At 45.0% G+C, this 21,817-nt stretch overlaps 1 protein-coding gene across 2 annotated transcripts in view; it reads left to right on the forward strand.

Moving 5' to 3' along the window:
* Positions 1–1,566: 1,566 nt before the first annotated feature.
* The window catches only part of NRG3 (neuregulin 3), a 593,829-nt gene continuing 573,578 nt past the window's right edge, over positions 1,567–21,817 (forward strand). Inside the window, exon 1 of one of the 2 annotated variants that reach the window (XM_053388226.1) lies at positions 1,567–3,814. In XM_053388226.1, coding sequence (XP_053244201.1) covers positions 3,064–3,814 — 751 coding nt within the window. In that variant the 5' untranslated portion in view covers positions 1,567–3,063. The remainder of the gene's footprint in view (positions 3,815–21,817) is intronic. The other variant, XM_053388225.1, reaches the window with a different exon arrangement.

The following is a 21,817-nucleotide window of genomic DNA, read 5'->3' on the forward strand; positions in this document are numbered from 1 at the left end:
ATCTATGGTAAACCCACCTTTGGAATAGCGTGTACAATTTTATTAATTCATATTCAAAGAGATACACTGGAGCTAGGAAAGGTGCCAAATCTGGCAACCTAAATTATTTGGGGTGGGAATATATGTCCTGTGCCAAAAGCCTACATCATTTGGGACTTTTAGTTTAGAGTGGAGGAGACAATGGAAGGAGGACACACTATAAAATTATGAATGGTGTGCTGATAGTGGATAGAGGAAGTTTTTCCTTGTAAAACTAGACCTCTTAAGATAATGCAGAACAGGCAAAAGGAAGTACTGGGTGGCATTCAACCAAGCTTTACTCAGAATAGAACCACTGAAATTCATCAACTCTTCCATTTGCCCAGTGACAAATCCACCGAAATCACGATTAATGCTATTCTCACGATTCAGCTGTAAACAGTGCGTTTCCCAGGGGGAAAGTAGTGGGAGTAAAGAAAAACCTCTAGAACCCATATGCCTAGAGATCACAGGATAGAGGTGTGGGTGAGCCCTGTAAGGTTCCTTAATTTTAGTGGGTCTACTGTGAGTAAAACCAACTTGAATACCACCCTCTGTTTCACACAGCATAGCACTAACTTATGGAAGTCAATGCCACAGTGTTTTAAGACCTTTTAGATGGCTTTTAAAAAGAAGTAGCCATGGAGATTAATGACCATTAGTTCCGGTTGCTAAATGGAATCTCCGTGTTCTGCAGCTGGGGCATAAGAATGAATGGGGGAAACGCTCTTGCCCTCCTTTCCTGTTTATGAGCTTCCCATAAACATTTGGCTCTTGGAGGCAGGGTACTGGACTGGATGGTCTGATCCTACAGGTCTTTGCTTTCTTTTTTAGGCGACCTTGTAGGCGGTAGTAGCATAAATACTTGATACCTTTCTATGGTAATCTTTCACAACGTCCCAGCAAAGGAAATCACTCGCTATGCCCATCCCTACCTTGCAGATGAATCCTACAATGGTAGAGTTGGAAGGGACCCCAATGATCATCTATTCCACCCCCTGCAATCTAGGAATCTCAGCTAAAGCAAGAAATGGGGGCAAAGAGAGCTAGCGGCTTGCCTAGCATAGGAGCCAACTCCTAGGGGCTGAGGTCCTTTGCCCCCTCCCCAAAAAAATATTTGCGGGGGCCCCACCCCCAAAGTTGATGGGTATTGCCATTCAAATGATCTGTGCGCACCGTGTCTTGTGATCGATTGTGTGGGGTAGGGCTTACCTCCCCCCCCCCAATATTTTATTCAAGTTGGCACCCCTGTTGCCTAGTGAGTTGCCCCAGTGAACTCTGCGTTATCACTTGGTTCTTTCCTTCTTTTTCTTTTCACCTTCCCAAGCCTGTCTACAGCAACTAGTCCTTGCAACGATAGTCCATGCGCCTTTACGAGTCCCGGACCCGGCGCTCGAGCCACCCGCTGGGGCAGGCATTCCGCACCAGAGGTGTAGCCGCCGCCGCCGCGCCCTGCTGGCTCCTCCCCGTCTCCGCGCACCCGCGCGCCTCTTTGGGCATGCAGCCGCAGTAGGAGTGCAAGACTCGCCCGGAACGCCAGCCGCTCCGGAACCGACCAGGCAGCGGCGGCGGCTGCCCACCCACCCATCCACCTACCCACCCCACTCCTTACTGGATCTCCCCCTCCCACTCCGAAGAGGGGTTGCCCGGATCGTTCCGCTATCTTTGTGCGCAATAAAGAAACCACCCGGAGGCTTGGCCACGGGGAGGCGGCATCCTCGCCACCGCCCCCCTACTCTCAGCGCACCAGCCTCTCCCGCACCCCTAACATGCTGCAATAGGAGCACTCAGCCTCCGGGAAAGAGGGCTGCCTGCCCGGCCAAAGGGGGCGCCGAGACCCGCGCGGAACAGTCCTGGCCGCCTCCCTCGGCAGGATTGTTATTCCCAATAAGGAATATATATTTTTGGTGTACAGTATGTGTGATTTTTCCCACCCCTCCGCCTTAGCCACCCCCTTTCCCCGCTTCATGTAACTGCTGGAAGCTCCTTTGATTGAGTAGCTTTGTTTTAATGATTATTTCCCCCCTCCCGGATCCGGATCCAGTTTGGATGTCGCCTTGGACTTGTCAGCAATGCCGGGCTGGTGGTGGCGGCGGCGGCAGCGGCTCCCGGTTCTCCCGCCGCGTCTGCGCCTCGGCTCGCTCGCTTGCTCGCTCTCCTTTCCCTCCGCGCTGCCTTCGGATTGGTCTCTCCGCTTTAAAGTGCTGTCCAAGGGTTGGCTGCAGGGCTGCTGAATAACAGGTGCAGTTTGCTGCTCCGTCGCTTCGGGGAGGAGGAGGAGAAGGAGGTGGGGGGGCAGGGGGGGAAAGAAGGAAAGAAAGCCCAGCAGCCGAGGAATGTCGCCGCTGCTGCTCCAGCCGCCGCTGCTTCTGCTTGGGGGGTGGGGTGGAAAGGGGGGCATCTTCAACATCATCACCCAAAACCAGGAGCCAGAGGAGCTTGTTTTTCCCACTCCCGCTTCCGTATGGAGAAATGGGTTTCGTGATTGTTGCTGAATGCGGATCTCTGGGCTAGGAACGAGAAAGGGGAGACAGAAAAAGCACCACACCAGCCCCAGCACCCAAGGATCATCATCATCACCATCGAAGGAGGTGGATTTTTGGGGACTGCTGTTTTGGGTTCGTGTGGGAAGAAGCGCCGCGGATTCCTCATTTTTTTGGGGGGTGGATAAGAGGGGGGGAATCGAAGGTAAAAAAGGAGGCTACTTCAGCACTGCTGGAGGATGGGGAGAGCTCGGCCATTCCAGCTGATTCAGCAGCGGTTGTGTGAATGCGTGTGGATGTATATGTGATGGCGCGGGGGTTACAGAGCTCTAGGTTGAATGGGGAAATGTCCTTTCGGTAACTGACGGCAGCTTCCCCCTCCGTTCTGTGGGATCTTCTTCTTTCTCCCTCCCCACCCCTCCCTCCCTCTCTCTGTGGCTCGCTCGCTCCCTTTCTCGCCTTTGCGCGCCCCCTCCCTCGCCGCCTTTGCTCCGCATGCTTCTCGCTCCCCCCCGATGCCTTTTCTTTCCCCGGGGGGAGGGTGTGCCAGGCCCCTAGGAGGATGAGCGAAGGGGTCTCCTCTCCTCCGGGTGCCGCAGCTGGTGCCGAGGAGGGGGCGGCGGCCGGAGCCGGTGGTCCCGCGGGCGGCGGCGGCGATGGGGGCGCCGACCCGGCGGCCCGCGAGGTGCGCTGCAGCGACTGCATCGTGTGGAACCGGCAGCAGACGTGGCTGTGCGTGGTGCCCCTCTTCATCGGCTTCGTGGGCTTGGGGCTCAGCCTGATGCTGCTCAAGTGGATCGTGGTGGGCTCCGTCAAGGAGTACGTGCCCACCGAGCTGATGGATTCCAAAGGCATCGAGCAGGACCCCTTCTTCCTCTCCAAGCAGCCCACCACGCCGCCCAAAAGCGTGGACACCACCACCACCAGCACGGCCACTACCACCACGTCGAGGACACCCAATAGGATAAGTACCCGCCTCACCACCATGACCAAGGCGCCCACCCGCTTCCCGGGCACCCGGGGCCCGATCCGCGCCGGCCTGCCGAGATCCACCACGGCGCGCCACACGGTCGCGCCCCCGACCGTCCTTGCCACCACCACCACCGCTGTCCCTTTCAGCACCACCATCCTGATTTCCCGCCCTGCGCCTGGCACCCCTGGGACCCAGCCTCTGCCCATCTGGCCCACTGCGGCATACACTACCTCCTCCTACAAGACCTATCTTCAGGACTCTGCTCCGTCCTGGACCTTATCCCCCTTCCAAGAGGCCAGCACCACCACCACGCCAGAGGCCAACACCAGCCCCAAATACCGTAAGTGAGACCAAACTTCTTGCTTTGCGTCAATAGGGGGAAGGCTTCCCCCTTCCCTTTTTTGGAATCCGGGTTGTTGGCGTCTGGGTGATGCTTTATGTATATATATGTGGAGGGGGTGGGGTGCTGTTGAAATGTCTCAGTTCTAGACCTGATTTCGAGTGCTTGTAACTTGGTGCAAATACCCAAAGGCATCCAGGCTTCCTTGAAGTTTGTCTGGGCTTTTCTTCCAGCCTGGATTCTTTCAGGAGAGATTCCCTCCTCTTTTGGATGTTTGTGGTGGTGATGATGATGGAGATGTAACTCTCCTAATGGGCCCTTGGAGGTGGAATTCATTCACAAGACAACAGAGAGAGAGAGAGAGAGAGAGAGAGGGAGGGAGAGGGAGAGAGAGGAGCCAACCCCCACCTCGTCATTTCTGGCTTTGCCTTACCCCACCCTCCAAAGCAAAATCAATGCACACACCCAATTCAAGAGGAAAAAGGAATGTAGCAGGTTTGGGGACCTCACCAGTGGTCCTTTCAAGGGCTTTTGTTAGCGTCTTGGGCTGGAGGGAGAAAAATGCTGACCTTGATGGTTCTGTGGCTTATAAGGAGATGAAGAGGAAGTTAAAACTGAGAGCTAGTGCTTTGGACTGGAGCTTTGGCTAGGTTGTGCTCAGGATTGTTTGACAAGGGGTGTGTGCCTCTGTGCTGGTGTGTTTGTCTTCACCTTCCCATTCCCCTCCCACCTTTAGAAAAGACAAGAAATGCTTTCCAGCCCAACTGTGATCCACAGTCCCTTCCCCAGGGTGCTGCGCCATTGCAAAATAATGAGCCCCAATTCCATTTCAGGAGAATGGAGGAGAGAGCACACCCCATGAATATATGCATCAGCTCAGGGAAGTCGCCTTTCTCTTCCTGTGAGGCTCGCTCCAGCCTCATCAAACGAGTGCATCTATGAAGGATATATATATATATATATATATATATATATATATATATATATATAGTGGGGGGGATATTTCCTAGGCAGATAGGTGGATGGGTGGGGATCTTTCCTCCCCCCTCTTATTGGACTACTAGGCTATTGGTTTCCAGCACTAACACACACACCCCAATCCATTCTCCTCACCCCTCTCATTTGAAAATGAGGATTGGGTACATTCTCTTGTGAAGGTTATCTAGGACAAATATCATCACAATCCTCTCTCTCTCTCTGCTCAGCCAACTTCTGGGTACCACTATTTAAGGAGTGGAGGGCCTGTGATCATAACTGGGTATTTGTCTGTCTTCTTTGATATGGTAGAGCAAGCTAGAAGCTGGGTTGCTACATGAAGATGGGAATCCTGTACTTACCAGTGAGTAAGTTCCATAGAACTCAGCAGAGCTTACTTCTGAGTAGGCAGACATAGACTTGCACTGTAAATCCCATTCTGAACCAATTTTATTACCCTGCACTCTCTTCCCAATCTGATGGGTTTGCTTATTTAAATAATTTGTTCCCTCTTTGTTCTTTCTCAAATATTCCTTTAAAGCTGTTTGCTGCTCATAATCTAGGCTGAAGAGCAATATGTGGAAGCCAAGGGATGCTATGGTTTGAGGAAATCAAGCAAAGGGTGTGTGTGGAATTAACCTGGGGGAATCAGCCCAAGAGGATAGAGTACATGAGATGGTCAGTGAGAGGTAATATATCCTGTGGTCAACAGGCAAGAGGCAGCTGGAAGGTTGTTAAGTTGCATTTGGCTAGTGTCCTTTTTGTGATTTGGGGAGGGTGTTCATTCCTTTACAGAAAATGAAGCTGAAATGCAGAAACACACCTTCCTCGCTCCTCTCCTTGCTTCCCTCCAGAGACTGCCTGATTTTTTATGTTATGCCCCCTCTTGTGTTTGAAGCTCCTTCGGAGCAGAAACCTATCTGGTATTTCCCAGATGCATTTATTGTCTGTTGCTGGACAGGCAGGATGTTGTGAAATTTGGAAATACTACCCTGCAGCCTATTTCCCCCCCCCCATCTAATTTCCTCCCCCAATCCAACTCCGTCTGTAAGAAGACTGGTAAATCCACTATGATTTTCTAACCTTGCTGAGTCCTTAGATTATAGAACCTGCTTAATAGATGACTGTCAGCTGGCAGGACCTACTACCCACCCTAACCAGCCCATTTTCTCTTTCTCTCTCTCTCTAATACACACACACACAAACACACACACCCCATGGCACACATATGTTCAAGGACTGTTTATGTTTGCAAGCAATCCTTGGTCCAGATCTTGCTAATATAACTGTTTAAATCAGAGTTTAGACCTTTGTGTTCCCTCCCTCTTCGCTCTTCCCTGCCCCCCTGCAGCTTTGCTAAAGCACAAAATATAAGAAGTGCAAATCCACCAGAAATTGACCCTGTTTGAGCACATTGATAGCCTGTGATTATCATTAACGGGAGATTAAATAGATTACATAAAAAAGGATTGGAATTTATAGGGCATGTGGAATTCCTCTCCCTCCCCCACCCTCCCCAAAGCTGCACAATTTTCTGTTTCACATAATCTTTCTATCAGGTTCCAGTGGGAACAGAGTGGAAATGATACTGTAATTTTTCCTTGGTGGGTGTTCAACCTTCTGACCTGATATCTACATCTTTCACTCACTTTGATCCTCAATTCTCCCCCTTCCATTTTAAGGCCTTTTGTAGGAAAGGGGGGAAAGGTAGATAAAAGGAATACATTCAAATACATTAGTTTCTGGACTCAGCTGTCTGTTTCTGCTCTTCCTATGACTCTGTTTCTTGATAATAATAGTAATAATAATAATAATAACAAGAAAAGATAAAAACTGGGTCTACAGTATTGTGTGAATATGAATATATATATATATATATATATATATATATATATATATATATATGAGAATGCTGAGCAAATTCTTGTGTGACAGTCTTGATGGGAGAAAGGCAACACTAAAGGCAAATATGCAATGCTCTGTTTAACTACTAATATTTTTTTTAAAACGGAAGTGCTGTGGAGGGGTAAGGTTCAGGATATCTCACAGAATTCTCAGCACCACATTTCCCAGGATCCACTAGGGGAAGCCGTGGTGGTTTAAAGGGGCATACAAGCATCAGAGATATTGTATTGTAGGTAGGCCTTGCGAATGTCTTCCTGGTGTTTTTGAAAGAGGAGTGCCTAATATGAATTCATGTGGAGTGATGTTTGAGACCTTTGCTGGTTTTTTTAAAGGGCTCCCCCCCCCCCCCCCGCTTAGCATTTTTCTGTTACACCTGTTATGAAAAATGAACAATCATTTACTCAGAGTCATCCACTCTTCTTTATCTGTAGAAACAAGCAAGACCCATATGCAATGAGCCCCCTTGGAGATAATTCAGAATCTTATTTTAATTCTATTCCTTAGCACATAGGTGATTCAAAATGAGACACCAGTCACAATAACGAAGACTTTGCCAAACTTGTTCCCTCCAGAATTTGTAGGGCTACATAGAATCATAGAATTGGAAGGGATCCCGAGGGACATCTAGTCCAACCACCTCCAATGCAGGAATATCGACTAAAGCATCCATGTCAGATGGCCATCCAAATTCTGCTTAAAAACCTCTAAGGAGGGAGAATCCACCACCTCTTTTGGGAGTCTGTTCCACTGTCAAACAGCTTTTACCATCAGAAATTTCTTCTTGATGTTTAGTCGGAATCTCCTTTCTTATAACTTGAATCCATTGGTTCAGGTCCTAGCATCCAGAGCAGGCGAAAACAAGCTTGCTACATTCTCCACATGACAGCCCATTAGATGTTTAAAGATGGCTACCATATCTCCCTTTAATCTCCTCTTTACTAGGCTAAACATACCAAATTTTCTCAGCTGTTCCTCATAACTCCCTTCCTTGCTTGCCTGCACTGTCTGGGGTTGATGGGAGTTGTAGTCCAACAATATCTGGAGGACACAAGGTTGTTGGAAGCTGCCACAATTTTATTTATTTGTTAAATTTGTATAAAGGAAGCCTGAGTTGTAGATGTGAAGAATGAGAACAGACAAACAATGGACTCTGTAGTTGCTTTGGTTTCTTTCAGGGCAAGACACCCATTTGTATATGGTAACAAGAGGCTGGGAGTGTAGCAGTAGCATCACTAGGGTGGAACAGTAGGAGCACTTGCCCTTAGTACAAACCGTATGGAGCAGCAAAGTTTAATCAAAGATCTTGTATTGGCAGTGTGTTATAATACAGTGGTAAAAGGTAAAGGTAAAGGTACCCCTGCCCGTACGGGCCAGTCTTGACAGACTCTGGGGTTGTGCGCCCATCTCACTCAAGAGGCCGGGGGCCAGCGCTGTCCGGAGACACTTCCGGGTCACGTGGCCAGCGTGACAAAGCTGCTCTGGCAAGCCAGAGCCACACACGGAAACGCCGTTTACCTTCCCGCTAGTAAGCGGTCCCTATTTATCTACTTGCACCCGGGGGTGCTTTCAAACTGCTAGGTTGGCAGGCGCTGGGACCGAACAACGGGAGCGCACCCCGCCGCGGGGATTCGAACCGCCGACCTTTTGATCGGCAAGCCCTAGGCGCTGAGGCTTTTACCCACAGCGCCACCCGCGTCCCTTTATAATACAGTGGTACCTCGGGTTAAAAACACCTCGGTTTACAAACACTTTGGGTTACAGACTCTGCTAACCCGGAAGTAGTACCTCGGGTAAGAAGTTTACCTCAGGATGAGAACAGAAATCATGTGTGGGCGGTGCGGCAGCAATGGGAGGCCCCATTAGCTAAAGAGGTACCTCAGGTTAAGAACAGTTTCAGGTTAAGAACGGACCTCCGGAATGGATTAAGTTTGTGACCAGAGGTACAACTGTAATTTTAATACAATGTTTCCTTGCCAGGAGGCTTGGTGAGGGCAGCAAACTTGGAAGAATAGCTTCTCAATGGACCAGCATTTGCAGCCTTACACAGGAAACATATTCATAGATAGTCATACTGGGGGGGGGGATGACTAGACCAGTGAGGGGTTCCCCCCCCATAAGAGTTCCTGAACAGGAGAATTCCATTTGCACAGTGACAACTTGGCATATCAGCATCAACTGGTCCCATTTTATGGGGTGGGGTAGGAGTGTTACAGGATTGGAAATCTGCCCTGATTGCAAAAATGGAACAGATGTGAGGAAACTGTGGCTCTCCAGATGTTGTTGGAATACAACTTACTTCAGCCCCAGCCAGCATGGCTTATGGTCAAGAGTGGTGGGAGTTGAAGTCCAAGAACATCTGGAAGGCAAATGATTCCCCATCCCTGCATGAGAGTGCAGACTCTGATAGAAGAGGTGGTGGTGATTTTCCATCTTCTGTGCAGCAAAAGGGAGAGAAACTCAAAACTATAAACCACTGAGTCTTGGCATTAAAAATACAAAATGAAGACCTGGGACTCCAGGATTACAGTGGTAACTCTGGATATGAACGGGATCCGTTCCAGATCCCCGTTCGCATCCTGAAGCGAACGTAACCCGTGCTTGCATGGGTCGCAATTCGCCGCTTCTGCGCATGCGTGTGACATCATTTTGACTGTCTGCGCATGCGTGAGTGGCAAAACCTGGAAGTAACGTGTTCCATTACTTCTGGGTCGCCGCGGAGCGCAACCCAAAAGTGCTTAACCTGAAGCATATTTAACCCGAGGTTTGACTGTATAGGGAACTAATCCTGAACCAGAAACCAACTATATCCTGAACCGGAAACCATATTAACTAAAAGAAATACACACCCCTTTAACCTTATTTTAAGAGTTCCTACTATAAAGTGAAACGATTCCCTCCTCCCCATAATATATGCTCTTCTAGGGCTGAAAGCATTGATCAAATCAGTATATAAGTCGACAGGTTCATGCACTGCAGATTAAAAATTGATTACAGGATTGAAATTAGAAGCGCCCCTGTTTTATGCTGTTGTTGTTGCATACAGTATATGCCTCTGCAGCTCCTCAGTCAATTGATGTGCTGCAGTTAATTTTCCAAACACTTGCCTGCGTTATTTAGTTGAGAGAAATAGTACCGTAATCTGCTTTCAGTTCCTCAGAAGATCACTTGCAGTTGGTATAATAATGTAATATTTAATCTGTTAATGATGCTGTTTAATCAGATACAAGCAAGACAGTCAATTGACTGAGGAAACTAACTAGTTGATAGCCTTAGAGTCCACCCCCTTTGATATTTTTGGTTCTACAGTGACTTTGTTGCTATGTAAAACTGAAATATTATACTCAGACTAGGTCTCCAGCAAGAATTCATCAGCACAGTGAAACTGCTTCCTCTTGCATTAATTTATGGCCTAGCAGAGAAACAAAGAGCAGCCAAAGCTGGATCACATAATGCAGAAGAGCCAAAATAGAGCAATGTTCCAGAAATTGTAATCAATACCCTTTTGAGAAATAGAACAGAGAAAGCTCTTTCTATGAGCCTGAACTGCTATCCGAGGTTGCTTTAATTTCCTTCTCGTTCTCATTCAGAAATATAAAGCTTACCTACTGCAATCAATTATGTGCAGCTAGTAAATGCTCATCATTATTATGAGAAGAGTGTGTGTGGAAAGAAGTCCATTAAATTGCAGAGGCCCCTGTGGGTGTTTTGCAAAGAGTGCACATAGACACATTGCCCTCCTCCCCTCACATGGGATTCTTGCGTATGGAAGCAGAAACATGGTTGGTGGGGAAGCCCCAGGAGCAATGTTTTTTGTTTTGTTTTTTGCCTCTCAGGAGTACCTAGGAACCATTCATTTTATTATGGCATAAAGTATAAGGGTGCACTGATGTAAGGTTACGACTGCCCCCCAGGGAAGCCCAGTCTGGGATTGGTTTTGCCTCTTTGCAGCTATGTCCAGAACCGGACACCATCTCCACTCCCTTCATCTGTCTGTCCCTGCCATTGCTTCTGTTTCTTGGTGTTATGCTAGAATGTGTGGTGGAGCCTTGGAAACACCAGAGTGTGTTGGCATGTTGGGCTTTGAAGAGTGTGACAAGCGAGAGAATGTTGACACATGGCTATTACATAGATAAAGCATGATATTGATGGTGATACCACCTGTTCAAGAAATCGGGGTTGGGTTTTTGGATTTCCGAGGGGAGAGGGGAAACATCTAATATTTTGATTTCAGTGGAGTTTTATTGAGATAGTGTTGTATTTTAATGAGACATTTAATTTTAAAATATTGATGACAGGGCTGAGGGGGAATGATCAGCAGCAGGTTTACATGGACAGTAAACCCCTCCGAGGCGAAGGCGCACACTGCTGAAAGCCTGCTCTCTTCACAGCCCATAAAACACTTCCCAGTTCAGTTGACACATCATTTACCAGTGTGGTGAGACCTTGATCACAACCGAACTGAAGCCAAGGCATTTATTTCATTGGACAGCAGATTAGGCCCTGAGCATGCAAAGGAATTATTGACACATTCTGGAATTCTAAGCAGAAATATGTTTCTCTCTTTCTGCTGTTTTTTTTAAAATAATTCTTATTACACACACACAAACACACACACGTATACATACATACACACACACACACACACACAGTGGATTACAAATACTGTAAAGCATTTTTTTATTAAAAAAACCAGAATAATTAAATTCATAGACACACATCCAGATATATACTGAAGTCCATTCTGAGTTGAACCTTGCCTCCTTGGAAAACGTATTAGTGAAATTCTTGTCTGAAACAATACTGATCTGCATATGAACAGACAATGCTGCTGCATCGAACAACAACCACAACCACAACCCACCACTTCATCTACCTCAATATGAGCTACTTTTAACTAGAGATGCCAGTGATTAAACCTGGATTCTTCGGCATCAGGGTTGGGGAAGCTCAGGCCTGGGGGCCCTCTAAACCTGACCTCTGGGATTCTCCCCAGGCCACACCCCTTCTCAGGCCACTCCCCCTGCTAGCCCTGCTTTGAACCCCTCCCCTTGGATGTTTTTTGTTTGGCCGGGGTGTGTCCTTGAAGGCTGATCATGCCTCTAGCTTCCTTGGATGAAGGATAGAGAGGGGTCTATAGGTGGCTGCAGAAGCTAGCATATTTTACAAGAGTACTTTTTGCATTCATTGCTCCACTCACCTTTGCTCCTGATCCAGTGTATCACTAGCGTACACCCTTTGTAAAGTTTTCCCGAAGATAATGCATCCCATAGGCTGAAGAAGGCCCGTGAGAGGGCACTTTACCAAGAGGCGGAGCTGCCCCCTTTTTGTATGCAGCTGAGCCTACAATGCAATCTTTTAGAGAGTCCAAGGCATTTTGGTACCTGAGGTGTTATATCCATATGGCACGTTAGGGCAGAGGTGGTGGTAATGGAACAGAAACAGGAAGCTGCCTTATACCAAGGAAGATCATTGGTGCCTCTGGCTCAGTAGTGTCTACACAGACTGGCAGTGGCTCTCCAGAGGTATTCCCAAAAGCCTTTCAGTGAAAATAATAGAATACTAGTACCTGATGCCCTGGCCCACTCCAGGGATGCCTCTCGCAAAGGGCCTCCCTAGGCAGCCAGTTAGCAGTTCTCTGTACAGGGCCTACCAGTCTGCACAGACTCCCTGGGGACTGATGTGGAACAGGGATATTTTTACACACACCAATAAAGCTTTGTACATGCCAAGAGGTGCTGTCCAAGGTCTTCTGCACTCTGCGCACAGGGTGGTAAGGTGCAGCGTGTATTGGGCCACATCCTGACATCACCTGAGTCACCACATGCCATCTTGGAGAATGTATCTCAGCTTGTGTGGTCGCCAGGGGAAGCAAAATGTCTTGGGGAGGGGGAACTTGGCTGTGTAGTAGACCAGGGGTTGCCACAGGCACACTGCAACCAAACACATGATGCAGTCTACTGAATTAGCTACAGCAGAATGTTTGTTTCCAGCCTCATTCCAATGGAGAACTCTGGGGATGCTGTGGGCATCAATGAAGACCTCTGTGAGTAGATGTGTGCCTAAAGTCGCCCCACTGGCAGCTTTGGTAGTTGACCCGGACTTATATATGATGCATTCATGACCAAACTAGATATGGCATAGGAGACAAATGGAGTATTTCATGGTGGGGGGAAGCCACTGTGGGGCCTCTGAATTTGATCAGAGCAGCAGCCAGCAAAGCATTTTCCTGATAAAAACAGGCCTCCTAATTTATTTTCTTACTTGCAGAGGAAAGGTCTATGTAAATTTTCCTGCATGGAGAACACAAAACTGGGGGTGATATACAGTCTGCAAAGAGTTTTGTTTTGCACCCCCCCACTCCAAATGAATTTGGAGGCCTCACCATAACTGCATTGAATTTTAAAGGGGGGGGGGGATGTCAGGTTATACTGTATAGATCTCCTGTGTCAGGCCTAGTTTGGTCCTAAGACATTCCAGCTTCTATCAAGAATGTGGTAGTTTGGTGCTCTGGCCAAATAAGCGGAATAATTTGTTACACTGCTTGTACTTGGGTCATATCTCTGAAGGATTCTGCTGTGCTTTCATGTTGACAGCTAAAGGCCGTTCTTTGCGAGCAGTGATTAGAAACAGAACTTTCCAACTGAATCAGAGGCTATGTCTCAAAAAGATAAAGGTACCCCTGACAATTAGGTCCAGTCGCGGACGACTCTGGGGTTAGGCGCTCATCTCGCTTTACTGGCCAAGGGAGCTGACGTTTGTCCACAGACAGTTTTTCCGGGCCATGTGGCCAACGTGACTAAGCCGCTTCTGGTGAACCAGAGCAGTGCATGGAAACACTGTTTACCTTCCCACCGGAGTGGTACCTATTTATCTACTTGCACTTTGATGTGCTTTCGAACTGCTAGGTGGGCAGGAGCTGGGACTGAACAATGGGAACTTAAGTATTAGCACCTTAATCCAGTGACAGTCTAGGCCATAACCCTCCTTCAAAGCTTGGTCAGTGAGGGAACAGGCAAGATTGGAAATAGCAACATTTGGTGTGCTTGCTTTGGGCAGGTATTTGGATTTTTGCTTTATTCAATCAAAGGAAAGGGGAAGTTAAGCAAATGGATCGTTTTTGAGCCCCGCACCAGGAGGCAGAAGTGCTGCCTACTATCTCACTGCTCTGAAGTTCTTAAGGCTTAAGAACATAATACCTGGGTCTGAGAGACTATTTAGAAATGAGAGCCAGTAGGTCACATTCAGAGAGCTTGTCTGTGAACTAGGAAGCCTCCAGTTCAAATTTCACCTCTGCCATGGCATTTCTATGCCTACTACATTTCTAAACAAACCTGCTTGGGAGAGTAAGCCCCATTGAACTCAGTGAGACTTACTCTAAGCAGGCATGCACAGGATTAGGCTGCATTTGGGCCAGGTAACCTTGCTCAGCATCTTCTTCCATCTGCAGTAACATTGTGGGACATCTCCAAACATAGTGGAACATGGTGCTGACATTATGTATGTGAAATATTTCATACACTCAAAAAGGGCACTATGTAGACAAAATATATTATCAATCTCTTATTTAAGGCATGGTGGCAGTTTATCAACCTTTAATAGTTGCATAGATGCAGGGATTTCAGTAGCTTGCTTAGCTTACAAAGGTGCAGAAGCTCCTTTCCTATTCTGCATCTGGCTGCCCTATTCCACAAAGCGATGTAGTGGGTAATCTCAAAATAGTTACATGTTCCTTTTAAATAATTAATCTATGCAAATTTTCACCAGCTGTTTTCTTTTCCTTGCTGAGAATGGGGGCAAACCTATCTTTAGATGGAGCTTCTATGTGTGCATGTGGGGGGGGGGGAGGTACTTTGACAATGGATGGACTTGTGCAAAAATTCCCAATTTTGGATTTTAAGTCTCTTTAAAACCCACATATAAGATAGTGTGCATTATATAGAATCCATATACAGCAAAGACTCAAACAAATTCTGTATGTTATAGAGCAGAGGTAGGCAGAAGATAGGTTGGGATCTGCTGGTAGATATTTTGGGGGAGACTGGCAAGGGATTTCTGACACACACACACACACACGAGTTGTGTTATAGCAACACCAAAAAAAACCCCTAAGTTGCTGAAACACAGTGCTTAGGTGAGAAGCAGAAGTGAAATTTTGCATGAAAGAACCCGTGAACTTGGTTCTGGTACTAACCACTTGTTCAGAGGCACCCTGTCCTTAATTCTTAGCATCAGTCTACACACCTGAATCACTAGTGCACTTTGCTCCAATTGATTGTTCTATACATACTTATTCAAAGGTAGGTCCTGATGAGTTCCATGGGACTTATTTCCATGTGAAGTGTGTGTAGTGTTGGGGAACCTGCAGCCCATGGGCCTAATGCCCTCAGTGTGGTATAGCCCAAACCATCCCCATCTGTCCTTTGATTCGCATGCTATGATGTCAAGTGCCGGAAGGTAAACCCAAGAGGCTAAATAGAAAAGGAAGAATTGGGAGTGCGCCCTAAAGGTGTGTTCACATCACCATTTCCTATGGCTCCAGCATGTTCCCACCACAAGTATTTTTAAGCCAGGTTCACATGATGTTAGCCACAATCCACCTGTATCCCATAGCTTTTGGAGAAATACTCCTTTTTGGTGTACCTTCCCTTAAATCAGCTTCCGTCTGATTCCAAAATGCAAACTGCCATTCTTTTGTGGTGTGAACACTTCAGACAACTTCTGCGCATGTGCTGATGACAGCATGGATGCAGAAAGAAACTTCACTTGGTGTGTGGAAAGAAATAAACAGGTGAAGGCATCCCTTCCTCCACTCTGATGTGAACAGTGGCAGGAGAATGCAACGGGGATGCGCAATGGGGAGGAACAAACTTGCAGCATTTTGAGCCACAACTTCAAAGGAACAAAATCCTTTTGCCGCTCAACTCAAATTCAAGCTGCACCTGCAAAGAAAGACTGAGGATTCTCCCTCTGAAGTTGAGTCAGCTTTGAATTGAATTGAATTTATTACAGTCCCAGACCAGACTCACATACCGTGCTAAACAGATCAGAAACACAATAAAATTAAGTTTAAATTAACAATCAATATAACGATAAACAATACAATTATGGCAGCAGTTAAAATATGGTTTAAGGCTTAATCTCTACCATATTATCTATAGTTTGCTTCTAATGCCTTATTCTTGTTCCCTACGTTTTAAGGCAACCATGCAAAATTTGGCCAGCTTTAACGTGATCTCTGGATCCTTGTCCTCTATCAGAGATTTTAAACATTGAGATTCGGGCCCACTTGGAAAATCACCTTGTGTTAAGTGATGCTGAGTTACTGACACGTGGGAAGTCTCACTCCCTAGTCAAAGTGGCAATTCTCTACCCCTGGTGTACAGGATTGTAATTTTATGCACACTTATTTAGTAGCAAGTGATCTTGCTTGCTTGCTTAGAAGAAGGCTGCATCAGGCTCAGTGGCACTTCTTTCTAAGTAACACCGTACAAGATTGGTCTGACTGACAACATACTGCCCCCCTTCTCTCTCTCTCTCTCTCTCTCTCTCTCTCTCTCTCTCTCTCTCTCTCTCTCCCTCCCTTCCTTCCTTCCTTCCTTCCTTCCTTCCTTCCTTCCTTCCTTTCCTTCTTTGTTATCCCAAAAGGTCCCACTTGAGGAGCACCTCTTTCTCTAGTAAGAAAAAGAATGAGACAAAGGAGAAAATTGATACACCCAAAGTAGAGGACCTTGTCCACATCAACTTGAGGTTCCCTAATCCACCAGCCATGACTTGTTTAAAGACCTTGAAACTCGGTTATTATTTTTAATGGTGATGAGTAATCCTCTCAAGATGTATGTCTGTTACTGAAAACTTACCTTTTGGCTTTGTTGTACTGACAGATCTAAACGGTTGTCTTCAAAAGCTCTGCAGGCATTGGAATATCTCCTTGAGCTTCAAGGGACACTTTTAACATAATGCATTTTCTCTCTCTTTAAAATCTCAATGGCATGAAATCAGTTGGGTGTAAACACCCTCCCTCCCACAATTCACGACAGTTTGGTTCTCCCTCACTCCTCTGAAACTTTAGATTTCTAGCTCATTATAAACGGAGGCTTGATTGCTGGCTGTTACCAGATAGAGGGGCTATAGCACTGCATAATAGCACACCATTAAATTAGCATTAATAGCAGTGAGCTTCTTTCACAGATCAGATCATTCTCAGGACTCGTAAAGCAAAGCAGCTGACCTAAGACAGACTGATTCTCTTGCAGTGTCTTCTGTGGTCTCTTTATGGGAACAGCAAAGGTTATTTTTCACTATTCCATTTGGAGGTGATTTGGACACACGCAGGGTAGCTGGGGGCTGCTGTTTTCCAAGATACAATCAGGATCTTAATGAAATCAATTTAGAATGATTTATATCCTGTAGCACTGTGATGTCTCAAAATGACCTTGCATTCTGCAACACTAATATTTTCCTACTCTTTGCATGCAATAAAAACCCATATAATTTATGATCTCTCCCTTTAAAAAGACAATTCTTGGTATTTCATCACAATTTAGCATCACCAAGAAACAGAACCCAAGATTTGGCCGTGGATGGAGAAGCTGTACATGCTCCATTTGAAGCGGGGGGGGGGGTCACCTGGGACAGGGAACAAATTTAGGCCGTACCTTAGTAAGTATTGCCCCTGAGTAACACTTTATGTTCTTCCATTTAAGTGTATGACAGTTACACTTGAGGAGGCTGTTGTAGTGAGAGCAAAGCTTGTCCTCCATTCTGACAAGGTAACAGAGGCGGTTTCAGGGTAGCGTGATCAGTTGGGCCACACTGAGCACTGGTGCCACAGGGGGCAATACAACAATGATGTAGAACAGAGCGCAAGAGGCAGGCGGCACCGAATTTTAGCATTGCACAGGGTGCCACTGAAATTTGAGAGCCTAAAGCATGCCACTGCAAGATGGGCAGGGACTCACCCTCTCTGACAGAAATCCCACAGGAGGTGTGCCCTTAAATGTACTGCATCCTTCAAAACCTTTCACAACATGTGTTTCTTCTTTAGAATGACTTTGTGGTTGACTGATGTGCTTGCATGTTGGGTTGGCTCAGTTTTCAGTTGCAGCCCAATCATACAATAGTTGCTCAGAACGAAGTCCCATGCAGTTCATTAGACATGTGTGCACAGAATTGAAACTTGGGTTAACTTTCATTACATATGCAGATAGTAAACTGCTTTGATGGATTTTTATGAAGAAGTGGTATATAAATTTTATGAAATAAATACTGTATTTTTCCGTGTATAAGACTAGATTCCCACCCCTTAAAAATAATGACAAAAATTAGGAGGTGTCTTATACTCTGGGCCATCTCCCCCCATTTTCTTAAATCTGAGTCCCCCCAAAATAGGGTGCATCTTATAGACAGAAAAATATGGTACATAAGATAATTATGCTTCATTAAATTATAAACCAGAACATACTGATTAACTTCAGCTGGGTTACTACTATACATTTATTAGGGTGCTTTTCTTTCTCTCCCCTCCCTGCATTTATTTTTTAACCTTCCTTAAATTTATTTCTTACCCTTTCCTTTAATTGAACTCCTGTTCCATTTATTTGTAACTGATATATAGCATTATCCAAAGTCAGTCTTATACAGAGAGTAGACCCATTGGAAACAATAGACACAACTAACATATTAATTAATATTAAATTAAATTAAAAACATATCCATTAATTTCAGTGGATCTACTCTGAGCTTAACTTAGACACAAACAATATCTAAGTTGTTTTTATTTGTATGTAATGTTTGGAAATCTTAAGAACAAGCCCCTATGAAAGGCTACATATTGCTAAAACAACAGCACCCCCATCACAATAGGTCTGTGGACGAATAACTTGAGAATTGCAAATAAAGTAGCACTAAATTATTCCAGCTGTTTGGCACTGAACTCTTCCAGTAATAGCTACTAAACAAATAGCAACTAATGGATTTCCCCTATGCTATGCTATGTATGCACGGTTATCCTCATCTCTCCCCCGCCTTTTATATTACGTTGGGAGGGGGAGAATTAATGCCCTCTCTAAAACTGCGAGTAGCTTTGCCACGGAGAAATGGGATTTTTGTTTGAATCTTGCCGAGATAAACTGCACTGAATTGGTATGGTAATTTTTCCTTCATTTAATAGTATCAAAGATAAAGGCTTTGCGGTGGCAGGGTTCAATGGGGCAAGAAACTTAACTGAGTGGATTATCCTTATGAAATTTCAGTACTACTGGCTTAGGTTGGAGGTGGCTTTATAATAACTGCATTTAGAAGCTGTGTTCCTGGGGCTCTCCTGTGAATGGCTGTTTACTTGCATTTTTTCTTGTTGCTACTTTGCCCTGTGGCTGAAGGACACTTAACATAGGCAGTGTGTTATTGTCCCCATTTTCTTTTTCAGCATAGCATTGTGTTTTGTTTACATCAGCCTATCCCTTAGCAACATGCATTCAGTGTAGTGATAAAGAGTATGTGACGTGAACCATGCCATGAACCGTGCCCATTGGCAAGCTACTGCCTCCTTGTTACAGCTTCTCATACAAGATCAAACAACATTGGCTTACCTTACAGGGCTGTTATGTGGAACACAGATGTAATCCATCTTCGCAAAACACCAAGGACTTTTGTAACTCTTTAGAAGTGAAAGGCCTGAATGAAAGGCCAAGCCTTTTCTAAAAACAGAACCTGGTTGAATCCAAGCCCAACTGATCTTCAGTTTATTGAAGGTCCTGGTTTGGTGAAACTTCATTTTGAAAGAGGATTTTTAAAAAACAAGTTGTGTGAAGGGCATGGTGGGTGGGGACCTGCTGTTGAAAGGGGGAGGGAGCCAGAAAGATCACTGGGCATGCCTAAGGTTGTCCATAGAGATATTTGGGTATCCCTATGTTCCAATGTAAATACTAATTTTTAAACAAGGCTAGGGGTGCAGTTGTTTTCTTACAGGATTTTTTTTTACTGTTAAAGAGTTGGGTGGATGTTCCATTCTAGCTACAGAGAGGGCGGGGGGGGGGATACCACCCAAATAATAAAGATCTAGTTTCAAGAGCAGTTTAAGGTCTTCTGGCATAAATAAACTTTCATGTTTAGATACTAATAATTGTCACTTATAAGTTATTCCCCTCCCCCCCCAAACAACCACATAATTAACACATTTTGAAGCAGTCCTGGTGCAAGTGAAAAGGATCTTCACCATTCATGGGGGCTAGAACTGATTCTTTTATTTCTTACGATTCATGAAATATATCTACTTTTTTCGAACTGAGGTCACTTTACTTTCCACATGGGATCAGAAGTCCCTTGAATAACATACATGCTAAACCATGAGATTGACCAGTATCCCTTTAAAGCTGGAATGTATTATCATTCAGTAGGACAAGGGTAGCTAATGTTGTTAGACTCCAACTCTTTTCAGTTCCAGCCGACAAGGCCAACAGTCATGGATGATGGAAGTTTTAGGTCAGCAACATCTGGATTTGTTGGCTATGACTACAGGTGTTGTTTGGAAATTGAGCATTATTGACATTTAGGGGTCCTTATCATTTGGTATGATACTGCTAACATTTGCTATAAGCATGTCTAGACACAGTTTTAATGTAATTCTTCATTGTTTCTGTTGATGCTGGTTGTGAAATTGTGAAGTGACACATAAACATTTGAAGATGGTTGTCATTGGGAGGAAAACTGGACTCCACCCAAGTAGCTCAGACTTGAAGGCTTTCTTCAACTATTGGTTTTCTTTGTACCCTTGGGCAAGTTGTAAGTTCTCAGCCATGGTCTAACTACCTCAAAGTGGGTAGTGTGAGGACAAACAAGAGCAAGGGTGAAATTTTGTACAAGAATTATAATTTATGTATACCATTGAAAATCCTGATATTAATTAAAGTCATCAGTGAGTAGAATGTGATTTTCTACTTTGCCTGGCTCACTGTGCAGTGAGTCGTAACACTTCCCAATTTCTAAATTGCATGGAAATAATTTTATCAGTGCTCCCTGTCAAAAGAGATAAGTCTGTTGAACTAAAGAAAACCTATTGTAATAGGAAGAAAACTCTGGCAGTTACATCTTTTGGTGTCCCTCCTGACATCCTTTCAACTGGGCATTCAGGATGATTTCTGCTCATGGTGGTATTGGGACAGTTATATAAGATCCTGCTTTTGGTACTGTTCATTTCCTCTCTTTTTAAAGATATTTTTACTAGTTTTTTAACATATCATTTTCAACAATTATTAAACATACTTTTATATCTTATACAATTTTTTTTTTACTTCCATCAATCACATCTGAAAATTTTCCAATCTTTTCACTTAATATACATTTCTTAATTTCACTATTACATTTAAATATCATAACTAATGTCTCTTTTCTTTCTCTTCTTTGCAATATTTCATATATTTCTCCTTACAAAACTTATTGTAATCCTACTAGCGTAATTTGTTGATTACAGTTGCTCTTCAAATAGTTCATATATTTCTTCCAATCTTCTGTAAATCTCTGGTCCCGCAGGTTTTGAATCCTTCCTGTCATTTTATCCAGTTCTGCGTAGTTGGTACTGTTCATTTCCAATCAATGCATGTCCTCTAACTTCCTCCTGAAATCTGTTAACATTTTAAACCACAAATGTTGCAGTTTATTTTTTAATGTTTTTTGTCTCACCTTTGTTGTGCTACAGTGCAGGAGTGCCCCTCCAAATGGCAATTTATATGGTAACACTGGAGAGGCATTGCAGAACAACTAATAAGGCAGAATGATATGTGGACAGCCCAGTATAAATCCATCTCTAATGCACTATTATTGCATCAATAAAATGCTGCAGAATACACCCACAAATGAACACAAGTCTGGATGGACTCTTGCTGTTAATATGGGATGAGTTCAGACTCGCTGAAGTCCTTCACATTTTGTATCTTTGGTTATAGCTACATGGAGGAGGTAGCATCTGATTCAATGCAGTTGAGATGATGAGCACTACTTTGTGGCACGTTGCTTGAGTGCAGTGGGTAAAAAGAAAAAAGGGACATCAAATCCCTTGAAAATTAGAATTGAGATGATGCATCAAGCTCAAGGTAAATTCAACTCAATACAAAGAAGAATGTGTGAGAG

This window comes from Podarcis raffonei, chromosome 5, assembly GCF_027172205.1.
Source record: "Podarcis raffonei isolate rPodRaf1 chromosome 5, rPodRaf1.pri, whole genome shotgun sequence".
Classification (NCBI taxonomy): Eukaryota; Metazoa; Chordata; class Lepidosauria; order Squamata; family Lacertidae; genus Podarcis; species Podarcis raffonei.